At 55.2% G+C, this 23,718-nt stretch overlaps 1 protein-coding gene across 1 annotated transcript in view; it reads left to right on the top strand.

Annotated features, from left to right (window-relative positions):
- Positions 1-23,718, top strand: part of LOC139255987 (retinol dehydrogenase 13-like) — a gene marked incomplete at its 3' end in the record, with an annotated part of 169,864 nt that overhangs the window by 112,094 nt on the left and 34,052 nt on the right. Inside the window, exon 3 of the mRNA XM_070874071.1 lies at positions 23,197-23,286. Within this exon, the coding sequence (XP_070730172.1) occupies positions 23,197-23,286 (90 nt within the window). The remainder of the gene's footprint in view (positions 1-23,196; positions 23,287-23,718) is intronic.

Below are 23,718 nucleotides of genomic sequence, written 5' to 3'. Positions count from 1 at the left end.
TGATCCCGGACTCTCAGTCTGATCCCGGACTCTCAGTCTGATCCCAGTCTGATCTTGGTCAATCAGATAGATCCCGGAACCTCAGTCCGATCCCAGACTGATCCTGGACTCTCAGTTCCACTCCCAGACTGATTCTGGACCCTCAGTCTGATCCCAGACTGATCCTGGACTGTCAGTTCCACTCCCAGACTGATCCTGGACTCTCGGTCTGACCCCAGTCTGAACCTGGACACTCAGTGTGATCCCAGTCTGATCCTGGGCCCTCAGTCTGATCCCAGTTGGATCCTGGACTCTCAGTCTGATCCCAGTCTGATCCCAGACTCTCAGTCTGGTCCCAGTCTGATCCCGCACTCTCAGTCTGGTCCCAGTCTGATACCGGACTCTCAGTCTGGTCCCAGTCTGATCCCGGACTCTCAGTCTGGTCCCAGTCTGATCCCGGACACTCAGTCTGGTCCCAGTCTGATACCGGACTCTCAGTCCAATCCCAGTCTGATCCAGGACTCTCAGTCCAATCCCAGTCTGATCCAAGAATCTCAGTCCCAATCCCTGTCTGATCCCAGACTCTCAGTCTGATGCCAGACTCATCCCGGACACTCAGTCTGATCCCAGTCTGATCCAGGACTCTCAGTCCGATCCCAGTCTGATCCCGGATTCTCAGTCCGATTCCAGTCTGATCCCGGGCCCTCAGTCTGATCCCAGTCTGATCCCGGACTATCAGACCCCAGTCCGATCCCAATCTGATTCCGGACTCTCAGTCTGATCAAAGAAATCTCAGTCTGATCCCAGTCAGATCCCAGACTCTCCGTCTGATGCCAGACTCATCCTGGACACTCTCTCTGATCCCAGACTGATCCTGGACTCTCAGTTCCACTCCCAGACTGATCCCGGACACTCAGTCTGATCCCAGACTGAACCTGGACTCTCAGTGTGATCCCAGTCTGATCCCGGACCCGCAGTCTGATCCCGGACTCTCAGTCTGATCCCAGTCTGATCTCGGTCAATCAGATAGATCCCGGACCCTCAGTCTGATCCCAGACTGATCCTGGACTCTCAGTTCCACTCCCAGACTGATCCCGGACCCTCAGTCTGATCCCAGACTAATCCTGGACTCTCAGTTCCACTCCCAGACTGATCCCGGACTCTCGGTCTGACCCCAGTCTGAACCTGGACACTCAGTGTGATCCTAGTCTGATCCCGGGCCCTTAGTCTGATCCCAGTTTGATCCTGGACTCTCAGTCTGATCCCAGTCTGATCCCGGAATCTCAGTCTGATCCCAGTTTGATTCACGACTCTCAGTCTGATCCCGATCTCTCAGTCTGATCCCAGTCTGATCCCGAACTCTCAATCTGATCCCAGCCTGATCCCGGACTATCAGTCTCCAGTCCGAACCCAATCTATCCCCCGACTCTCAGTCCGATCCCAATCTGATCCCGGACTCTCAGTCTGATCAAAGAAATCTCAGTCTGATCCCAGTCAGATCCCAGACTCTCAGTCTGATGCCAGACTCATCCCGGACCCTCAGTCAGGTCCCAGTATGAACCCAGTCTGAACCCGGACTCCCAGTCTGTTCCCGGACTCTCAGTCTGATCCCAATCTGATCTCCGACTCTCAGTCTGATCCCAATCTGTTCCTGGACTCTCAGGCTGATCCCAGTCTGATCCCGGACTATCACTCCCCAGTCGGAACCCAATCTATTCCCCGACTCACAGTCTGATCCAATCAGTTCCTGGACTCTCAGTCCGATCCCAATCTGATTGCTGACTCTCAGACTGATCCCAGTCTGATCCTGAACTCTCAGTCTGATCCCAGCCTTATCCCAGACTCTCAGTCCCCCTCCCAGTCTGATCCCGTACTCTCAGTCTGATCCCGAACTCTCGGCCTGATCCCACTCTGATTCCAGAATCTCAGCCTGACCCCAGTCTTTTCCCGGAATCTCAGTCTGATCCCTGTCTCTCAATCTGATCCCAGACTCTCAGTCTGATCCCAGATTCTCAGTCCCGATCCCAGATTCTCAGTCCCACTCCCAGTCTGATCCCGGACGCTCAGTCCCACTCCCAGTCTGATCCCGGACTCTCAGTCTGATCCCAATCTGATACCGGACTCTCAGTTTTATCCGAACCTGATCCCGGAATATCAGTCCGATGCCAGTCTGAACCCGGACTCTCAGTCTGATCCCAGTCTGATTCTGTACACTCAGTCAGATCCCAGTCTGATCCCGGACACTCAGTCTGATCCCGGACTCTCAGTCCAATCCCAGTCTGATCCTGCACACTCAGTCCAATCCCAGTCTGATCCAGAACTCTCAGTCTGGTCCCAGTCTGATCCCGGACTCTCAGTCTGGTCCCAGTCTGATCGCAGACTCTCAGTCTGATCCCGGACTCTCAGTCTGGTCCCAGTCTGATCCCGGACTCTCAGTCTGGTCCCAGTCTGATCCCGGACTCTCAGTCCCAATCCCAGTCTGATCCCGGACACTCAGTCTGGTCCCAGTCTGATCCCGGACTCTCAGTCCAATCCCAGTCTGATCCTGGACTCTCAGTCCGATCCCAGTCTGATCCCGGACTCTCAGTCCGATCCAAGTCTGATCCCGGACTCTTAGTCCGATCCCAGTCTGATCCCGGACTCTCAGACTGATCCCAGTCTGATCGCGGACTCTCAGACTGATCCCAGTCTGATCGCGGACTCTCAGTCTGATCCCAGTTTGATCACGGACTCTCAGTCTGATCCCAGTCTGATCCCGCACTCTCAGTCTGGTCCCAGTCTGATCGCGGAATCTCAGTCTGATCCCGGACTCTCAGTCTGGTCCCAGTCTGATCGCGGACTCTCAGTCTGGTCCCAGTCTGATCCCGGACTCTCAGTCTGGTCCCAGTCTGATCGTGGACTCTCAGTCCGATCCCGGACTCTCAGTCTGGTCCCAGTCTGATCCCGGACTCTCAGTCTGATCCCAGTCTGATCCTGGAGTATCAGACCCCAGTCCGAACCCAATCTATTCCCCGACTCTCAGTCCGATCCCAATCTGATCCCGGACTCTCAGTCTGGTCCCAGTCTGATCCTGGACACTCAGTCCAATCCCAGTCTGATCCAGGACTCTCAGTCCTATCCCAGTCTGATCCAAGAATCTCAGTCCCAATCCCTGTCTGATCCCAGACTCTCAGTCTGGTCCCAGTCTGATCCTGGACACTCAGTCCAATCCCAGTCTGATCCAGGACTCTCAGTCTGATCCCAGTCTGATCCCGGACTATCAGACCCCAGTCCGAACCCAATCTATTCCCCGACTCTCAGTCCGATCCCAATCTGATTCCGGACTCTCAGTCTGATCAAAGAAATCTCAGTCTGATCCCAGTCAGATCCCAGACTCTCAGTCTGATGCCAGACTCATCCTGGACACTCTCTCTGATCCCAGACTGATCCTGGACTCTCAGTTCCACTCCCAGACTGATCCCGGACACTCAGTCTGATCCCAGACCGAACCTGGACTCTCAGTGTGATCCCAGTCTGATCCCGGACTCTCAGTCTGATCCCGGACTCTCAGTCTGATCCCAGTCTGATCTCGGTCAATCAGATAGATCCCGGACCCTCAGTCTGATCCCAGACTGATCCTGGACTCTCAGTTCCACTCCCAGACTGATCCCGGACCCTCAGTCTGATCCCAGACTGATCCTGGACTCTCAGTTCCACTCGCAGACTGATCCCGGACTCTCGGTCTGACCCCAGTCTGAACCTGGACACTCAGTGTGATCCCAGTCTGATCCCGGGCCCTCAGTCTGATCCCAGTTTGATCCTGGACTCTCAGTCTGATCCCAGTCTGATCCCGGACTCTCAGTCTGGTCCCAGTCTGATCCAAGCACTCTCAGTCTGGTCCCAGTCTGATCGCGGACTCTCAGTCTGATCCCGGACTCTCAGTCTGGTCCCAGTCTGATCCCGGACTCTCAGTCTGATCCCGGACTCTCAGTCTGGTCCCAGTCTGATCCCGGACTCTCAGTCTGGTCCCAGTCCGATCGCGGACTCTCAGTCTGATCCCGGACTCTCAGTCTGGTCCCGGTCTGATCTCAGACTCTCAGTCTGGTCCCAGTCTATCTCGGACTCTCAGTCTGGTCCTAGTCTGATCCCGGACTCTCAGTCTGGTCGCAGTTTGATCCCGGACTCTCAGTCTGGTCCCAGTCTAACCCGGACTCTCAGTCCAATCCCAGTCTGATCCAGGACTCTCAGTCTGGTCCCAGTCTGATCCCGGACTCTCAGTCTGGTCCCAGTCTGATCCCGGACTCTCAGTCTGGGCCCAGTCTATCCCGGACTCTCAGTCTGGTCCTAGTCTGATCCCGGACTCTCAGTCTGGTCCCAGTCTATCCCGGACTCTCAGTCTGGTCCTAGTCTGATCCCGGACTCTCAGTCTGGTCCCAGTTTGATCCCGGACTCTCAGTCTGGTCCCAGTCTAACCCGGACTCTCAGTCCAATCCCAGTCTATCCCGGACACTCAGTCCAATCACAGTCTGATCCAGGACTTTCAGTCTGATCCCAGTCTGATCCCGGAATTTCAGTCCGATCCCAGTCTGATCCTTGACTCTCAGTCCGATCCCAGTCTGATCCAGGACTCTCAGTCCGATCCAAGTCTGATCCCGGACTCTTAGTCCGATCCCAGTCTGATCCCGGACTCTCAGACTGATCCCAGTCTGATCGCGGACTCTCAGACTGATCCCAGTCTGATCGCGGACTCTCAGTCTGATCCCAGTTTGATCACGGACTCTCAGTCTGATCCCAGTCTGATCCCGCACTCTCAGTCTGGTCCCAGTCTGATCGCGGAATCTCAGTCGGATCCCGGACTCTCAGTCTGGTCCCAGTCTGATCGCGGACTCTCAGTCTGGTCCCAGTCTGATCCCGGACTCTCAGTCTGGTCCCAGTCTGATCGCGGACTCTCAGTCCGATCCCGGACTCTCAGTCTGGTCCCAGTCTGATCCCGGACTCTCAGTCTGATCCCAGTCTGATCCCGGAGTATCAGACCCCAGTCCGAACCCAATCTATTCCCCGACTCTCAGTCCGATCCCAATCTGATCCCGGACTCTCAGTCTGGTCCCAGTCTGATCCTGGACACTCAGTCCAATCCCAGTCTGATCCAGGACTCTCAGTCCGATCCCAGTCTGATCCAAGAATCTCAGTCCCAATCCCTGTCTGATCCCAGACTCTCAGTCTGGTCCCAGTCTGATCCTGGACACTCAGTCCAATCCCAGTCTGATCCAGGACTCTCAGTCTGATCCCAGTCTGATCCCGGACTATCAGACCCCAGTCCGAACCCAATCTATTCCCCGACTCTCAGTCCGATCCCAATCTGATTCCGGACTCTCAGTCTGATCAAAGAAATCTCAGTCTGATCCCAGTCAGATCCCAGACTCTCAGTCTGATGCCAGACTCATCCTGGACACTCTCTCTGATCCCAGACTGATCCTGGACTCTCAGTTCCACTCCCAGACTGATCCCGGACACTCAGTCTGATCCCAGACCGAACCTGGACTCTCAGTGTGATCCCAGTCTGATCCCGGACTCTCAGTCTGATCCCGGACTCTCAGTCTGATCCCAGTCTGATCTCGGTCAATCAGATAGATCCCGGACCCTCAGTCTGATCCCAGACTGATCCTGGACTCTCAGTTCCACTCCCAGACTGATCCCGGACCCTCAGTCTGATCCCAGACTGATCCTGGACTCTCAGTTCCACTCGCAGACTGATCCCGGACTCTCGGTCTGACCCCAGTCTGAACCTGGACACTCAGTGTGATCCCAGTCTGATCCCGGGCCCTCAGTCTGATCCCAGTTTGATCCTGGACTCTCAGTCTGATCCCAGTCTGATCCCGGACTCTCAGTCTGGTCCCAGTCTGATCCAAGCACTCTCAGTCTGGTCCCAGTCTGATCGCGGACTCTCAGTCTGATCCCGGACTCTCAGTCTGGTCCCAGTCTGATCCCGGACTCTCAGTCTGGTCCCAGTCTGATCGCGGACTCTCAGTCTGATCCCGGACTCTCAGTCTGGTCCCTGTCTGATCTCAGACTCTCAGTCTGGTCCCAGTCTGATCCCGGACTCTCAGTCTGGTCCCAGTCTGATCCCGGACACTCAGTCTGGTCCCAGTCTGATCCCGGACACTCAGTCCAATCCCAGTCTGATCCAGGACTCTCAGTCCGATCCCAGTCTGATCCAAGAATCTCAGTCCCAATCCCTGTCTGATCCCAGACTCTCAGTCTGATGCCAGACTCATCCCGGACACTCAGTCTGATCCCAGTCTGATCCACGACTCTCAGTCCGATCCCAGTCTGAACCCGGATTCTCAGTCCGATTCCAGTCTGATCCCGGGCCCTCAGTCTGATCCCAGTCTGATCCCGGACTATCAGACCCCAGTCCGAACCCAATCTATTCCCCGACTCTCAGTCCGATCCCAATCTGATCCCGGACTCTCAGTCTGATCAAAGAAATCTCAGTCTGATCCCAGTCAGATCCCAGACTCTCAGTCTGATGCCAGACTCATCCTGGACACTCTCTCTGATCCCAGACTGATCCTGGACTCTCAGTTCCACTCGCAGACTGATCCCGGACACTCAGTCTGATCCCAGACCGAACCTGGACTCTCAGTGTGATCCCAGTCTGATCCCAGTCTGATCTCAGTCAATCAGATAGATCCCGAACCCTCAGTCTGATCCCAGACTGATCCTGGACTCTCAGTTCCACTCCCAGACTGATCCCGGACCCTCAGTCTGATCCCAGACTGATCCCGCACTCTCAGTCTGGTCCCAGTCTGATCGCGGACTCTCAGTCTGATCCCGGACTCTCAGTCTGGTCCCAGTCTGATCCCGGACTCTCACTTTGATCCCAGTCTGATCCAGGACTCTCAGTCCGATCCTAGTCTGATCCCGGACTCTCAGTCTGATCCCAGTCTGATCCCGGGCCCTCAGTCTGATCCCAGTCTGATCCCGGAATCTCAGTCTGATCCCAGTTTGATTCCCGACTCTCAGTCTGATCCTGATCTCTCAGTCTGATCCCAGTCTGATCCCGAACTCTCAATCTGATCCCAGCCTGATCCCGGACTATCAGTCTCCAGTCCGAACCCAATCTATTCCCCGACTCTCAGTCCGATCCCAATCTGATCCCGGACTCTCAGTCTGATCAAAGAAATCTCAGTCTGATCCCAGTCAGATCCCAGACTCTCAGTCTGATGCCAGACTCATCCCGGACCCTCAGTCAGATCCCAGTCTGAACCCGGACTCTCAGTCTGATCCCAATCTGATCTCCGACTCTCAGTCTGATCCCAATCTGTTCCTGGACTCTCAGTCCGATCCCAATCTGATCGCGGACTCTCAGTCTGATCCCAGTCTGATCCAGGACTCTCAGTCCGATCCCAGTCTGATCCCGGATTCTCAGTCCGATTCCAGTCTGATCCCGGACTATCAGTCCCCAGTCGGAACCCAATCTATTCCCCGACTCTCAGTCTGATCCCAATCTGTTCCTGGACTCTCAGTCCGATCTCAATCTGATCGCGGACTCTCAGTCTGATCCCAGTCTGATCCAGGACTCTCAGTCCGATCTCAGTCTGATCCCGGATTCTCAGTCCGATTCCAGTCTGATCCCGGGCCCTCAGTCTGATCCCAGTCTGATCCCGGATTATCAGACCCCAGTCCGAACCCAATCTATTCCCCGACTCTCAGTCCGATCCCAATCTGATCCCGGACTCTCAGTCTGATCAAAGAAATCTCAGTCTGATCCCAGTCAAATCCCAGACTCTCAGTCTGATGCCAGACTCATCCTGGACAATCTCTCTGATCCCAGACTGATCCTGGACTCTCAGTTCCACTCCCAGACTGATCCCGGACACTCAGTCTGATCCCAGACCGAACCTGGACTCTCAGTGTGATCCCAGTCTGATCCCGGACTCTCAGTCTGATCCCGGACTCTCAGTCTGATCCCAGTCTGATCTTGGTCAATCAGATAGATCCCGGAACCTCAGTCCGATCCCAGACTGATCCTGGACTCTCAGTTCCACTCCCAGACTGATTCTGGACCCTCAGTCTGATCCCAGACTGATCCTGGACTGTCAGTTCCACTCCCAGACTGATCCTGGACTCTCGGTCTGACCCCAGTCTGAACCTGGACACTCAGTGTGATCCCAGTCTGATCCTGGGCCCTCAGTCTGATCCCAGTTGGATCCTGGACTCTCAGTCTGATCCCAGTCTGATCCCAGACTCTCAGTCTGGTCCCAGTCTGATCCCGCACTCTCAGTCTGGTCCCAGTCTGATACCGGACTCTCAGTCTGGTCCCAGTCTGATCCCGGACTCTCAGTCTGGTCCCAGTCTGATCCCGGACACTCAGTCTGGTCCCAGTCTGATACCGGACTCTCAGTCCAATCCCAGTCTGATCCAGGACTCTCAGTCCAATCCCAGTCTGATCCAAGAATCTCAGTCCCAATCCCTGTCTGATCCCAGACTCTCAGTCTGATGCCAGACTCATCCCGGACACTCAGTCTGATCCCAGTCTGATCCAGGACTCTCAGTCCGATCCCAGTCTGATCCCGGATTCTCAGTCCGATTCCAGTCTGATCCCGGGCCCTCAGTCTGATCCCAGTCTGATCCCGGACTATCAGACCCCAGTCCGATCCCAATCTGATTCCGGACTCTCAGTCTGATCAAAGAAATCTCAGTCTGATCCCAGTCAGATCCCAGACTCTCCGTCTGATGCCAGACTCATCCTGGACACTCTCTCTGATCCCAGACTGATCCTGGACTCTCAGTTCCACTCCCAGACTGATCCCGGACACTCAGTCTGATCCCAGACTGAACCTGGACTCTCAGTGTGATCCCAGTCTGATCCCGGACCCGCAGTCTGATCCCGGACTCTCAGTCTGATCCCAGTCTGATCTCGGTCAATCAGATAGATCCCGGACCCTCAGTCTGATCCCAGACTGATCCTGGACTCTCAGTTCCACTCCCAGACTGATCCCGGACCCTCAGTCTGATCCCAGACTAATCCTGGACTCTCAGTTCCACTCCCAGACTGATCCCGGACTCTCGGTCTGACCCCAGTCTGAACCTGGACACTCAGTGTGATCCTAGTCTGATCCCGGGCCCTTAGTCTGATCCCAGTTTGATCCTGGACTCTCAGTCTGATCCCAGTCTGATCCCGGAATCTCAGTCTGATCCCAGTTTGATTCACGACTCTCAGTCTGATCCCGATCTCTCAGTCTGATCCCAGTCTGATCCCGAACTCTCAATCTGATCCCAGCCTGATCCCGGACTATCAGTCTCCAGTCCGAACCCAATCTATCCCCCGACTCTCAGTCCGATCCCAATCTGATCCCGGACTCTCAGTCTGATCAAAGAAATCTCAGTCTGATCCCAGTCAGATCCCAGACTCTCAGTCTGATGCCAGACTCATCCCGGACCCTCAGTCAGGTCCCAGTATGAACCCAGTCTGAACCCGGACTCCCAGTCTGTTCCCGGACTCTCAGTCTGATCCCAATCTGATCTCCGACTCTCAGTCTGATCCCAATCTGTTCCTGGACTCTCAGGCTGATCCCAGTCTGATCCCGGACTATCACTCCCCAGTCGGAACCCAATCTATTCCCCGACTCACAGTCTGATCCAATCAGTTCCTGGACTCTCAGTCCGATCCCAATCTGATTGCTGACTCTCAGACTGATCCCAGTCTGATCCTGAACTCTCAGTCTGATCCCAGCCTTATCCCAGACTCTCAGTCCCCCTCCCAGTCTGATCCCGTACTCTCAGTCTGATCCCGAACTCTCGGCCTGATCCCACTCTGATTCCAGAATCTCAGCCTGACCCCAGTCTTTTCCCGGAATCTCAGTCTGATCCCTGTCTCTCAATCTGATCCCAGACTCTCAGTCTGATCCCAGATTCTCAGTCCCGATCCCAGATTCTCAGTCCCACTCCCAGTCTGATCCCGGACGCTCAGTCCCACTCCCAGTCTGATCCCGGACTCTCAGTCTGATCCCAATCTGATACCGGACTCTCAGTTTTATCCGAACCTGATCCCGGAATATCAGTCCGATGCCAGTCTGAACCCGGACTCTCAGTCTGATCCCAGTCTGATTCTGTACACTCAGTCAGATCCCAGTCTGATCCCGGACACTCAGTCTGATCCCGGACTCTCAGTCCAATCCCAGTCTGATCCTGCACACTCAGTCCAATCCCAGTCTGATCCAGAACTCTCAGTCTGGTCCCAGTCTGATCCCGGACTCTCAGTCTGGTCCCAGTCTGATCGCAGACTCTCAGTCTGATCCCGGACTCTCAGTCTGGTCCCAGTCTGATCCCGGACTCTCAGTCTGGTCCCAGTCTGATCCCGGACTCTCAGTCCCAATCCCAGTCTGATCCCGGACACTCAGTCTGGTCCCAGTCTGATCCCGGACTCTCAGTCCAATCCCAGTCTGATCCTGGACTCTCAGTCCGATCCCAGTCTGATCCCGGACTCTCAGTCCGATCCAAGTCTGATCCCGGACTCTTAGTCCGATCCCAGTCTGATCCCGGACTCTCAGACTGATCCCAGTCTGATCGCGGACTCTCAGACTGATCCCAGTCTGATCGCGGACTCTCAGTCTGATCCCAGTTTGATCACGGACTCTCAGTCTGATCCCAGTCTGATCCCGCACTCTCAGTCTGGTCCCAGTCTGATCGCGGAATCTCAGTCTGATCCCGGACTCTCAGTCTGGTCCCAGTCTGATCGCGGACTCTCAGTCTGGTCCCAGTCTGATCCCGGACTCTCAGTCTGGTCCCAGTCTGATCGTGGACTCTCAGTCCGATCCCGGACTCTCAGTCTGGTCCCAGTCTGATCCCGGACTCTCAGTCTGATCCCAGTCTGATCCTGGAGTATCAGACCCCAGTCCGAACCCAATCTATTCCCCGACTCTCAGTCCGATCCCAATCTGATCCCGGACTCTCAGTCTGGTCCCAGTCTGATCCTGGACACTCAGTCCAATCCCAGTCTGATCCAGGACTCTCAGTCCTATCCCAGTCTGATCCAAGAATCTCAGTCCCAATCCCTGTCTGATCCCAGACTCTCAGTCTGGTCCCAGTCTGATCCTGGACACTCAGTCCAATCCCAGTCTGATCCAGGACTCTCAGTCTGATCCCAGTCTGATCCCGGACTATCAGACCCCAGTCCGAACCCAATCTATTCCCCGACTCTCAGTCCGATCCCAATCTGATTCCGGACTCTCAGTCTGATCAAAGAAATCTCAGTCTGATCCCAGTCAGATCCCAGACTCTCAGTCTGATGCCAGACTCATCCTGGACACTCTCTCTGATCCCAGACTGATCCTGGACTCTCAGTTCCACTCCCAGACTGATCCCGGACACTCAGTCTGATCCCAGACCGAACCTGGACTCTCAGTGTGATCCCAGTCTGATCCCGGACTCTCAGTCTGATCCCGGACTCTCAGTCTGATCCCAGTCTGATCTCGGTCAATCAGATAGATCCCGGACCCTCAGTCTGATCCCAGACTGATCCTGGACTCTCAGTTCCACTCCCAGACTGATCCCGGACCCTCAGTCTGATCCCAGACTGATCCTGGACTCTCAGTTCCACTCGCAGACTGATCCCGGACTCTCGGTCTGACCCCAGTCTGAACCTGGACACTCAGTGTGATCCCAGTCTGATCCCGGGCCCTCAGTCTGATCCCAGTTTGATCCTGGACTCTCAGTCTGATCCCAGTCTGATCCCGGACTCTCAGTCTGGTCCCAGTCTGATCCAAGCACTCTCAGTCTGGTCCCAGTCTGATCGCGGACTCTCAGTCTGATCCCGGACTCTCAGTCTGGTCCCAGTCTGATCCCGGACTCTCAGTCTGATCCCGGACTCTCAGTCTGGTCCCAGTCTGATCCCGGACTCTCAGTCTGGTCCCAGTCCGATCGCGGACTCTCAGTCTGATCCCGGACTCTCAGTCTGGTCCCGGTCTGATCTCAGACTCTCAGTCTGGTCCCAGTCTATCTCGGACTCTCAGTCTGGTCCCAGTTTGATCCCGGACTCTCAGTCTGGTCCCAGTCTAACCCGGACTCTCAGTCCAATCCCAGTCTATCCCGGACACTCAGTCCAATCACAGTCTGATCCAGGACTCTCAGTCTGGTCCCAGTCTGATCCCGGACTCTCAGTCTGGTCCCAGTCTGATCCCGGACTCTCAGTCTGGGCCCAGTCTATCCCGGACTCTCAGTCTGGTCCTAGTCTGATCCCGGACTCTCAGTCTGGTCCCAGTCTATCCCGGACTCTCAGTCTGGTCCTAGTCTGATCCCGGACTCTCAGTCTGGTCCCAGTTTGATCCCGGACTCTCAGTCTGGTCCCAGTCTAACCCGGACTCTCAGTCCAATCCCAGTCTATCCCGGACACTCAGTCCAATCACAGTCTGATCCAGGACTTTCAGTCTGATCCCAGTCTGATCCCGGAATTTCAGTCCGATCCCAGTCTGATCCTTGACTCTCAGTCCGATCCCAGTCTGATCCAGGACTCTCAGTCCGATCCAAGTCTGATCCCGGACTCTTAGTCCGATCCCAGTCTGATCCCGGACTCTCAGACTGATCCCAGTCTGATCGCGGACTCTCAGACTGATCCCAGTCTGATCGCGGACTCTCAGTCTGATCCCAGTTTGATCACGGACTCTCAGTCTGATCCCAGTCTGATCCCGCACTCTCAGTCTGGTCCCAGTCTGATCGCGGAATCTCAGTCGGATCCCGGACTCTCAGTCTGGTCCCAGTCTGATCGCGGACTCTCAGTCTGGTCCCAGTCTGATCCCGGACTCTCAGTCTGGTCCCAGTCTGATCGCGGACTCTCAGTCCGATCCCGGACTCTCAGTCTGGTCCCAGTCTGATCCCGGACTCTCAGTCTGATCCCAGTCTGATCCCGGAGTATCAGACCCCAGTCCGAACCCAATCTATTCCCCGACTCTCAGTCCGATCCCAATCTGATCCCGGACTCTCAGTCTGGTCCCAGTCTGATCCTGGACACTCAGTCCAATCCCAGTCTGATCCAGGACTCTCAGTCCGATCCCAGTCTGATCCAAGAATCTCAGTCCCAATCCCTGTCTGATCCCAGACTCTCAGTCTGGTCCCAGTCTGATCCTGGACACTCAGTCCAATCCCAGTCTGATCCAGGACTCTCAGTCTGATCCCAGTCTGATCCCGGACTATCAGACCCCAGTCCGAACCCAATCTATTCCCCGACTCTCAGTCCGATCCCAATCTGATTCCGGACTCTCAGTCTGATCAAAGAAATCTCAGTCTGATCCCAGTCAGATCCCAGACTCTCAGTCTGATGCCAGACTCATCCTGGACACTCTCTCTGATCCCAGACTGATCCTGGACTCTCAGTTCCACTCCCAGACTGATCCCGGACACTCAGTCTGATCCCAGACCGAACCTGGACTCTCAGTGTGATCCCAGTCTGATCCCGGACTCTCAGTCTGATCCCGGACTCTCAGTCTGATCCCAGTCTGATCTCGGTCAATCAGATAGATCCCGGACCCTCAGTCTGATCCCAGACTGATCCTGGACTCTCAGTTCCACTCCCAGACTGATCCCGGACCCTCAGTCTGATCCCAGACTGATCCTGGACTCTCAGTTCCACTCGCAGACTGATCCCGGACTCTCGGTCTGACCCCAGTCTGAACCTGGACACTCAGTGTGATCCCAGTCTGATCCCGGGCCCTCAGTCTGATCCCAGTTTGATCCTGGACTCTCAGTCTGATCCCAGTCTGATCCCGGACTCTCAGTCTGGTCCCAGTCTGATCCAAGCACTCTCAGTCTGGTCCCAGTCTGATCGCGGACTCTCAGTCTGATCCCGGACTCTCAGTCTGGTCCCAGTCTGATCCCGGACTCTCAGTCTGGTCCCAGTCTGATCGCGGACTCTCAGTCTGATCCCGGACTCTCAGTCTGGTCCCTGTCTGATCTCAGACTCTCAGTCTGGTCCCAGTCTGATCCCGGACTCTCAGTCTGGTCCCAGTCTGATCCCGGACACTCAGTCTGGTCCCAGTCTGATCCCGGACACTCAGTCCAATCCCAGTCTGATCCAGGACTCTCAGTCCGATCCCAGTCTGATCCAAGAATCTCAGTCCCAATCCCTGTCTGATCCCAGACTCTCAGTCTGATGCCAGACTCATCCCGGACACTCAGTCTGATCCCAGTCTGATCCACGACTCTCAGTCCGATCCCAGTCTGAACCCGGATTCTCAGTCCGATTCCAGTCTGATCCCGGGCCCTCAGTCTGATCCCAGTCTGATCCCGGACTATCAGACCCCAGTCCGAACCCAATCTATTCCCCGACTCTCAGTCCGATCCCAATCTGATCCCGGACTCTCAGTCTGATCAAAGAAATCTCAGTCTGATCCCAGTCAGATCCCAGACTCTCAGTCTGATGCCAGACTCATCCTGGACACTCTCTCTGATCCCAGACTGATCCTGGACTCTCAGTTCCACTCGCAGACTGATCCCGGACACTCAGTCTGATCCCAGACCGAACCTGGACTCTCAGTGTGATCCCAGTCTGATCCCAGTCTGATCTCAGTCAATCAGATAGATCCCGAACCCTCAGTCTGATCCCAGACTGATCCTGGACTCTCAGTTCCACTCCCAGACTGATCCCGGACCCTCAGTCTGATCCCAGACTGATCCCGCACTCTCAGTCTGGTCCCAGTCTGATCGCGGACTCTCAGTCTGATCCCGGACTCTCAGTCTGGTCCCAGTCTGATCCCGGACTCTCACTTTGATCCCAGTCTGATCCAGGACTCTCAGTCCGATCCTAGTCTGATCCCGGACTCTCAGTCTGATCCCAGTCTGATCCCGGGCCCTCAGTCTGATCCCAGTCTGATCCCGGAATCTCAGTCTGATCCCAGTTTGATTCCCGACTCTCAGTCTGATCCTGATCTCTCAGTCTGATCCCAGTCTGATCCCGAACTCTCAATCTGATCCCAGCCTGATCCCGGACTATCAGTCTCCAGTCCGAACCCAATCTATTCCCCGACTCTCAGTCCGATCCCAATCTGATCCCGGACTCTCAGTCTGATCAAAGAAATCTCAGTCTGATCCCAGTCAGATCCCAGACTCTCAGTCTGATGCCAGACTCATCCCGGACCCTCAGTCAGATCCCAGTCTGAACCCGGACTCTCAGTCTGATCCCAATCTGATCTCCGACTCTCAGTCTGATCCCAATCTGTTCCTGGACTCTCAGTCCGATCCCAATCTGATCGCGGACTCTCAGTCTGATCCCAGTCTGATCCAGGACTCTCAGTCCGATCCCAGTCTGATCCCGGATTCTCAGTCCGATTCCAGTCTGATCCCGGACTATCAGTCCCCAGTCGGAACCCAATCTATTCCCCGACTCTCAGTCTGATCCCAATCTGTTCCTGGACTCTCAGTCCGATCTCAATCTGATCGCGGACTCTCAGTCTGATCCCAGTCTGATCCAGGACTCTCAGTCCGATCTCAGTCTGATCCCGGATTCTCAGTCCGATTCCAGTCTGATCCCGGGCCCTCAGTCTGATCCCAGTCTGATCCCGGATTATCAGACCCCAGTCCGAACCCAATCTATTCCCCGACTCTCAGTCCGATCCCAATCTGATCCCGGACTCTCAGTCTGATCAAAGAAATCTCAGTCTGATCCCAGTCAAATCCCAGACTCTCAGTCTGATGCCAGACTCATCCTGGACAATCTCTCTGATCCCAGACTGATCCTGGACTCTCAGTTCCACTCCCAGACTGATCCCGGACACTCAGTCTGATCCCAGACCGAACCTGGACTCTCAGTGTGATCCCAGTCTGATCCCGGACTCTCAGTCTGATCCCGGACTCTCAGTCTGATCCCAGTCTGATCTTGGTCAATCAGATAGATCCCGGAACCTCAGTCCGATCCCAGACTGATCCTGGACTCTCAGTTCCACTCCCAGACTGATTCTGGACCCTCAGTCTGATCCCAGACTGATCCTGGACTGTCAGTTCCACTCCCAGACTGATCCTGGACTCTCGGTCTGACCCCAGTCTGAACCTGGACACTCAGTGTGATCCCAGTCTGATCCTGGGCCCTCAGTCTGATCCCAGTTGGATCCTGGACTCTCAGTCTGATCCCAGTCTGATCCCAGACTCTCAGTCTGGTCCCAGTCTGATCCCGCACTCTCAGTCTGGTCCCAGTCTGATACCGGACTCTCAGTCTGGTCCCAGTCTGATCCCGGACTCTCAGTCTGGTCCCAGTCTGATCCCGGACACTCAGTCTGGTCCCAGTCTGATACCGGACTCTCAGTCCAATCCCAGTCTGATCCAGGACTCTCAGTCCAATCCCAGTCTGATCCAAGAATCTCAGTCCCAATCCCTGTCTGATCCCAGACTCTCAGTCTGATGCCAGACTCATCCCGGACACTCAGTCTGATCCCAGTCTGATCCAGGACTCTCAGTCCGATCCCAGTCTGATCCCGGATTCTCAGTCCGATTCCAGTCTGATCCCGGGCCCTCAGTCTGATCCCAGTCTGATCCCGGACTATCAGACACCAGTCCGATCCCAATCTGATTCCGGACTCTCAGTCTGATCAAAGAAATCTCAGTCTGATCCCAGTCAGATCCCAGACTCTCCGTCTGATGCCAGACTCATCCTGGACACTCTCTCTGATCCCAGACTGATCCTGGACTCTCAGTTCCACTCCCAGACTGATCCCGGACACTCAGTCTGATCCCAGACTGAACCTGGACTCTCAGTGTGATCCCAGTCTGATCCCGGACCCGCAGTCTGATCCCGGACTCTCAGTCTGATCCCAGTCTGATCTCGGTCAATCAGATAGATCCCGGACCCTCAGTCTGATCCCAGACTGATCCTGGACTCTCAGTTCCACTCCCAGACTGATCCCGGACCCTCAGTCTGATCCCAGACTAATCCTGGACTCTCAGTTCCACTCCCAGACTGATCCCGGACTCTCGGTCTGACCCCAGTCTGAACCTGGACACTCAGTGTGATCCTAGTCTGATCCCGGGCCCTTAGTCTGATCCCAGTTTGATCCTGGACTCTCAGTCTGATCCCAGTCTGATCCCGGAATCTCAGTCTGATCCCAGTTTGATTCACGACTCTCAGTCTGATCCCGATCTCTCAGTCTGATCCCAGTCTGATCCCGAACTCTCAATCTGATCCCAGCCTGATCCCGGACTATCAGTCTCCAGTCCGAACCCAATCTATCCCCCGACTCTCAGTCCGATCCCAATCTGATCCCGGACTCTCAGTCTGATCAAAGAAATCTCAGTCTGATCCCAGTCAGATCCCAGACTCTCAGTCTGATGCCAGACTCATCCCGGACCCTCAGTCAGGTCCCAGTATGAACCCAGTCTGAACCCGGACTCCCAGTCTGTTCCCGGACTCTCAGTCTGATCCCAATCTGATCTCCGACTCTCAGTCTGATCCCAATCTGTTCCTGGACTCTCAGGCTGATCCCAGTCTGATCCCGGACTATCACTCCCCAGTCGGAACCCAATCTATTCCCCGACTCACAGTCTGATCCAATCAGTTCCTGGACTCTCAGTCCGATCCCAATCTGATTGCTGACTCTCAGACTGATCCCAGTCTGATCCTGAACTCTCAGTCTGATCCCAGCCTTATCCCAGACTCTCAGTCCCCCTCCCAGTCTGATCCCGTACTCTCAGTCTGATCCCGAACTCTCGGCCTGATCCCACTCTGATTCCAGAATCTCAGCCTGACCCCAGTCTTTTCCCGGAATCTCAGTCTGATCCCTGTCTCTCAATCTGATCCCAGACTCTCAGTCTGATCCCAGATTCTCAGTCCCGATCCCAGATTCTCAGTCCCACTCCCAGTCTGATCCCGGACGCTCAGTCCCACTCCCAGTCTGATCCCGGACTCTCAGTCTGATCCCAATCTGATACCGGACTCTCAGTTTTATCCGAACCTGATCCCGGAATATCAGTCCGATGCCAGTCTGAACCCGGACTCTCAGTCTGATCCCAGTCTGATTCTGTACACTCAGTCAGATCCCAGTCTGATCCCGGACACTCAGTCTGATCCCGGACTCTCAGTCCAATCCCAGTCTGATCCTGCACACTCAGTCCAATCCCAGTCTGATCCAGAACTCTCAGTCTGGTCCCAGTCTGATCCCGGACTCTCAGTCTGGTCCCAGTCTGATCGCAGACTCTCAGTCTGATCCCGGACTCTCAGTCTGGTCCCAGTCTGATCCCGGACTCTCAGTCTGGTCCCAGTCTGATCCCGGACTCTCAGTCCCAATCCCAGTCTGATCCCGGACACTCAGTCTGGTCCCAGTCTGATCCCGGACTCTCAGTCCAATCCCAGTCTGATCCTGGACTCTCAGTCCGATCCCAGTCTGATCCCGGACTCTCAGTCCGATTCCAGTCTGATCCCGGGCGCTCAGTCTGATCCCAGTCTGATCCCGAACTCTCAATCTGATCCCAGCCTGATCCCGGACTATCAGTCCCCAGTCTGAACCCAATCTATTCCCCGACTCTCAGTCCGTTCCCAATCTGATCCCGGGCCCTCAGTCTGATCCCAGTCTGATCCCGGAATCTCAGTCTGATCCCAGTTTGATTCCCGACTCTCAGTCTGATCCCAGTCTGAACCCGATCTCTCAGTCTGGTCCCAGTCTGATCCCGAACTCTCAATCTGATCCCAGCCTGATCCCGGACTATCAGTCCCCAGTCCGAACCCAATCCATTCCCCGACTCTCAGTCCGATCCCAATCTGTCCCAGACTCTCAGTCTGATCCCAGTCAGATCCCAGACTCTCAGTCCCGATCCCAGTCTGATCCCGGACTCTCAGTCTGATCCCAATCTGACCAAGGACACTCAGTCCTACTCCCAGTCTAATCCCGGACTCTCAGTCCCGATCCCAGTCTGATCCCGTACTCTCAGTCTGATCCCAGTCTGATCGCAGACTCTCAGTCCGATCCCAGTCTGATCCCGGACTCTCAGTCTGATCCCAGTCTGATTCCGGACTCTCAGTCTGATCCCAGTCTGATCCCGGACACTCAGTTTGATCCCAGTTTGACCCGTACTCTCAGTCCCACTCCCAGTCTGATCCCGGACTCTCGGTCTGATCCCAATCTGATCCAGGACATTCAGTCCCACTGTCTGTCCGATCCCGGACTCTCAGTCTGATCCCAGTCTGACCCCGGACTCTCAGTCCGATCCTAGTCTGATCCTGGACTCTCAGTCTGATCCCAGTCTGATCCCGGACTTTCAGTCTGATCCCAGTCTAATACCGGACTCTCAGTCTGATCACAATCTGATCGCTTAATCTCAGTCTGATCCCAGTCTGATCCCGGACTCTGTCTGATCCCTGTCTGATCCTGGACTCTCGGTCTGATCCCAGTCTGATTCCGGACTCTCAGTCTGATCCCAGTCTGATCCTGGACTCTCAGTCTGATCCCAGTCTGATCCCGGACACTCAGTCTGAGCCCGGACTCTCAGTCGGATCCCAGTATGATCCCGGACTCTTAGTCTGATCTCAGTCTGATCCCGGGCACTCAGTTGTACTCCCAGTCTGATCCCGGACACTCATTCCCACTTCCAGTCTGATCCCAGACTCTCAGTCTGATCCCAGTCTGATCCCGGACTCTCAGTCTGATCCCGGACTCTCAGTCTGATCCCAGTCTGATCTCGAACTCTCAGTTTGATCCCAGTCTGGTCCCGTACACTCAGTTCCACTCCCAGTCTGATCCCGGAATCTCAGTCTGATCCTGGACACTCAGTTCCACTCCCAGTCTGATCCCGGAATCTCAGTCTGATCCCGGACTCTCTGTCTGATCCCAATGTGACCAAGGACACTCAGTCCCACTCCCAGTCCAATCTCGGACTCTCAGTCCCGATCCCAGTCCGATCCCGTACTCTCAGTCTGATCCCATTCTGATCGCTGACTCTCAGTCTGATCCCAGTCTGATCCCGGACTCTCAGTCTGATCCCAGTCTGACCCCGGACTCTCAGTCCCACTCCCAGTCTGATCCCGGACTCTCGGTCTGATCCCAGTCTGATCCCGGACTCTCAGTTTGATCCCAGTCTGATCCTGTAGACTCAGTCCCACTCCCAGTGTGATCCCGGTCTCATAGTCCGATCCCAGTCTGATCCTGGACTCTCAGTCTGATCCCAGTCTGATCACGAACTCTCAGTCTGATCCCAGTCTGATCCCGGACTCTCAGTCCCACTCCCAGTCTGATCCCAGACTCTCAGTCTGATCCCAGACTGATCCCGAACTCTCAGTCTGATCCCAGTCTGATCCCGGACACTCAGTCTGAGCCCGGACTCTCAGTCGGATCCCAGTATGATCCCGGACTCTTAGTCTGATCTCAGTCTGATCCCGGGCACTCAGTTGTACTCCCAGTCTGATCCCGGACACTCATTCCCACTTCCAGTCTGATCCCAGACTCTCAGTCTGATCCCAGTCTGATCCCGGACTCTCAGTCTGATCCCGGACACTCAGTCTGATCCCAGTCTGATCTCGAACTCTCAGTTTGATCCCAGTCTGGTCCCGTACACTCAGTTCCACTCCCAGTCTGATCCCGGAATCTCAGTCTGATCCTGGACACTCAGTTCCACTCCTAGTCTGATCCCAGACTCTCAGTCCGATCCCAGTCTGATCCTGGACTCTCAGTCTGATCCCAGTCTGATCCCGGACACTCAGTCTGAGCCCGGACTCTCAGTCGGATCCCAGTATGATCCCGGACTCTTAGTCTGATCTCAGTCTGATCCCGGGCACTCAGTTCCACTCCCAGTCTGATCCCGGAATCTCAGTCTGATCCTGGACACTCAGTTCCACTCCTAGTCTGATCCCGGAATCTCAGTCTGATCCCAGACTCTCTGTCTGATCCCAATGTGACCAAGGACACTCAGCCCCACTCCCAGTCCAATCTCGGACTCTCAGTCCCGATCCCAGTCCGATCCCGTACTCTCAGTCTGATCCCATTCTGATCGCCGACTCTCAGTCTGATCCCAGTCTGATCCCGGACTCTCAGTCTGATCCCAGTCTGACACTGACTCTCAGTCCCACTCCCAGTCTGATCCCGGACTCTCGGTCTGATCCCAGTCTGATCCCGGACTCTCTGTTTGATCCCAGTCTGATCCTGTAGACTCAGTCCCACTCCCAGTGTGATCCCGGTCTCACAGTCCGATCCCAGTCTGATCCCGGACTCTCAGTCTGATCCCAGACTCTCAGTCCAACTTCCGGTCTGATCTCGGATTCTCAGTTCTGATCCCAGTCCAATCCCGGACTTTCAGTCTGATCCCAGACACTCAGTCCCATTAACAGTCCGATCCCGGACTCTCGGTCTGATCCCAATCTGACCAAGGACACTCAGTCCCACTCCCACTCTGATCCCGGACTCTCAGTCCCACTCCCAGTCTGATATCGGACGCTCAGTCCGGATGCCAGACCGATCCCGGACTCTCAACTTGATCCCAGTCTGATCCCGAACTCTCAGTCTGATCCCGGACTCCCAGACTGATCCCGGACTCTCAGTCCCACTCCCAGTCTGATCCCAAACACTCAGTCCCACTCCCAGTCTGATTCCGAACTCCCAGTCTGATCCCGAACTCTCAGTCCGATCCCAGTCTGATCCCGGACACCCAGTCTAATCCCATATTGATCTCGGACTCTCAGTCCAATCCCAATCTGATCCCGGACTCTCAGTCCAATCCCAGTCTGATCCCGGACTCTCAGTCTGATCCCAGTCTGATCCCGGACTCTCAGTCTGATCCCAATCTGATTGCGCAATCTCAGTCCCACTCCCAGTCTGATCCCGGACTCTCGGTCTGATCCCAGTCTGATCCCGGACACTCAGTTTGATCCCAGTCTGACCCGTACTCTCAGTACCACTCCCAGTCTGATCCTGGACTCTCGGTCTGATCCCAATCTGATCCCGGACATTCAGTCCCACTCCCTGTCCGATCCCGGACTCTCAGTCTGATCCCAGTCTGACCCCGGACTCTCAGTCTGATTCCAGTCTGATCCTGGACTCTCAGTCTGATCCCAGTCTGATCCCGGACTTCAGTCTGATCCCAGTCTAATACCGGACTCTCAGTCTGATCACAATCTGATCGCTTAATCTCAGTCTGATCCCAGTTTGATCCCGGACTCTGTCTGATCCCAGTCTGATTCTGGACTCTCAGTCTGATCCCAGTCTGATCCTGGACTCTCAGTCTGATCCCAGTCTGATCCCGGACTCTCAGTCTGATCCCAGTCTGATTCCGGACACTCAGTCTGAGCCCGGACTCTCAGTCGGATCCCAGTATGATCCCGGATTCTTAGTCTGATCTCAGTCTGATCCCGGGCACTCAGTTGTACTCCCAGTCTGATCCCGGACACTCATTCCCACTTCCAGTCTGATCCCAGACTCTCAGTCTGATCCCAGTCTGATCCCGGACTCTCAGTCTGATCCTAGTCTGATTCCGGAATCTCGGTCTGATCCTAGTCTGATCCCGGACTCTGTTTGATCCCGGAGTCAGTCTCACTCGCAGTCTGATCCCGGATATTCAGTCCCACTCCCAGTCTGATCCCGGACTCAGTCTGAACCCCGTCTGAGCCAAGTCTGATCCCAACTCTCAGTCTGATCCCATACTCAGTCGCACTCCCGGTCTGATCCCAGACTCAGTCCCACTCCCGGTCTGATCCCAGACTCAGTCCCACTCGCAGTCTGATCCCGGACTCTCAGTCCCGCTCCCAGTCTGATCCCGGACTCTCGGTCTGATCCCAATCTATCCACGGACACTCAGTCCCACTCCCAGTCTGATCCCAGAGTCAGTCCCACTCGCTGTCTGATCCCGGAGTCAGTCCCACTCCCGGTCTGATCCAGGACACTCAGTCCCACTCCCGGTCTGATCTCAGACTCAGTCCCACTCCCGGTCTGATCTCAGACTCAGTCCCACTCCCGGTCTGATCCCAGACTCAGTCACACTCCCGGTCTGATCTCAGACTCAGTCCCACTCCCAGTCTGATCCCGGACTCACTCTCACTCCCAGTCTGATCCCGGACACTCAGTCCCACTCCCAGTCTGATCCCGGACACTCAGTCCCACTCCCGGTCTGATCCCAGACTCAGTCCCACTCCCGGTCTGATCCTGCCCTGTTCCCAGCCTGAAAGCGGGGATGAAAATATCGGCAGTGTGTTTACAGCAGGGCGGGATGTTGGGGACTGTGTGATGGACAATTGTCGGGGATCTGGATTGAATACAGCCATGTCTTCTCTCTCAGGTTTGAAGCCCATGGTCACCTCGGAGGGTTTGGAACTGACCTTTGCCACCAACTACCTGGGGCCATTCCTCCTGACAATGCTGCTGCTGGGTGAGTGATTGGCTCAGCATTGCTGACAATACAGCTCCATCAGGACACACAGAGCAGGCCCAGACTGGGCCCTGGTCCACAGGGGCACAACTGGAAAGCAGAGACATTCTGTTCAACGTGTAACCAACCTCGGTTAGACCCCCCTCAGATTGCTGTCACCAGTTCTGGTCTCCATTTTATAACAAGGTGTGGAGGCACTGGGAGGATGCAGACACCATTTATAAGGACCATACCAGAAGTGAGAAGCTCTATCAATCAGGACAGATTGAATAGGCTGGGGCACTTTTCTCCAGGAAAGAGAAATCTGAGAGTTGACCAGATTATAAAAGGGTTTGATGGGGTAGACAGACAGAGCGTGTTCCCAGTTGTGGGAGAGACCAGAACAAGTGGCCATAAACATAAGACAGTCACTAAAAAGTCAAATGGGGAATT

The sequence above is a fragment of the Pristiophorus japonicus genome, unplaced genomic scaffold (assembly GCF_044704955.1).
Source record: "Pristiophorus japonicus isolate sPriJap1 unplaced genomic scaffold, sPriJap1.hap1 HAP1_SCAFFOLD_666, whole genome shotgun sequence".
Classification (NCBI taxonomy): Eukaryota; Metazoa; Chordata; class Chondrichthyes; family Pristiophoridae; genus Pristiophorus; species Pristiophorus japonicus.
Note: the sequence above shows the minus strand (reverse complement) of the source record. Positions and strands in the feature narration are given on the sequence as shown.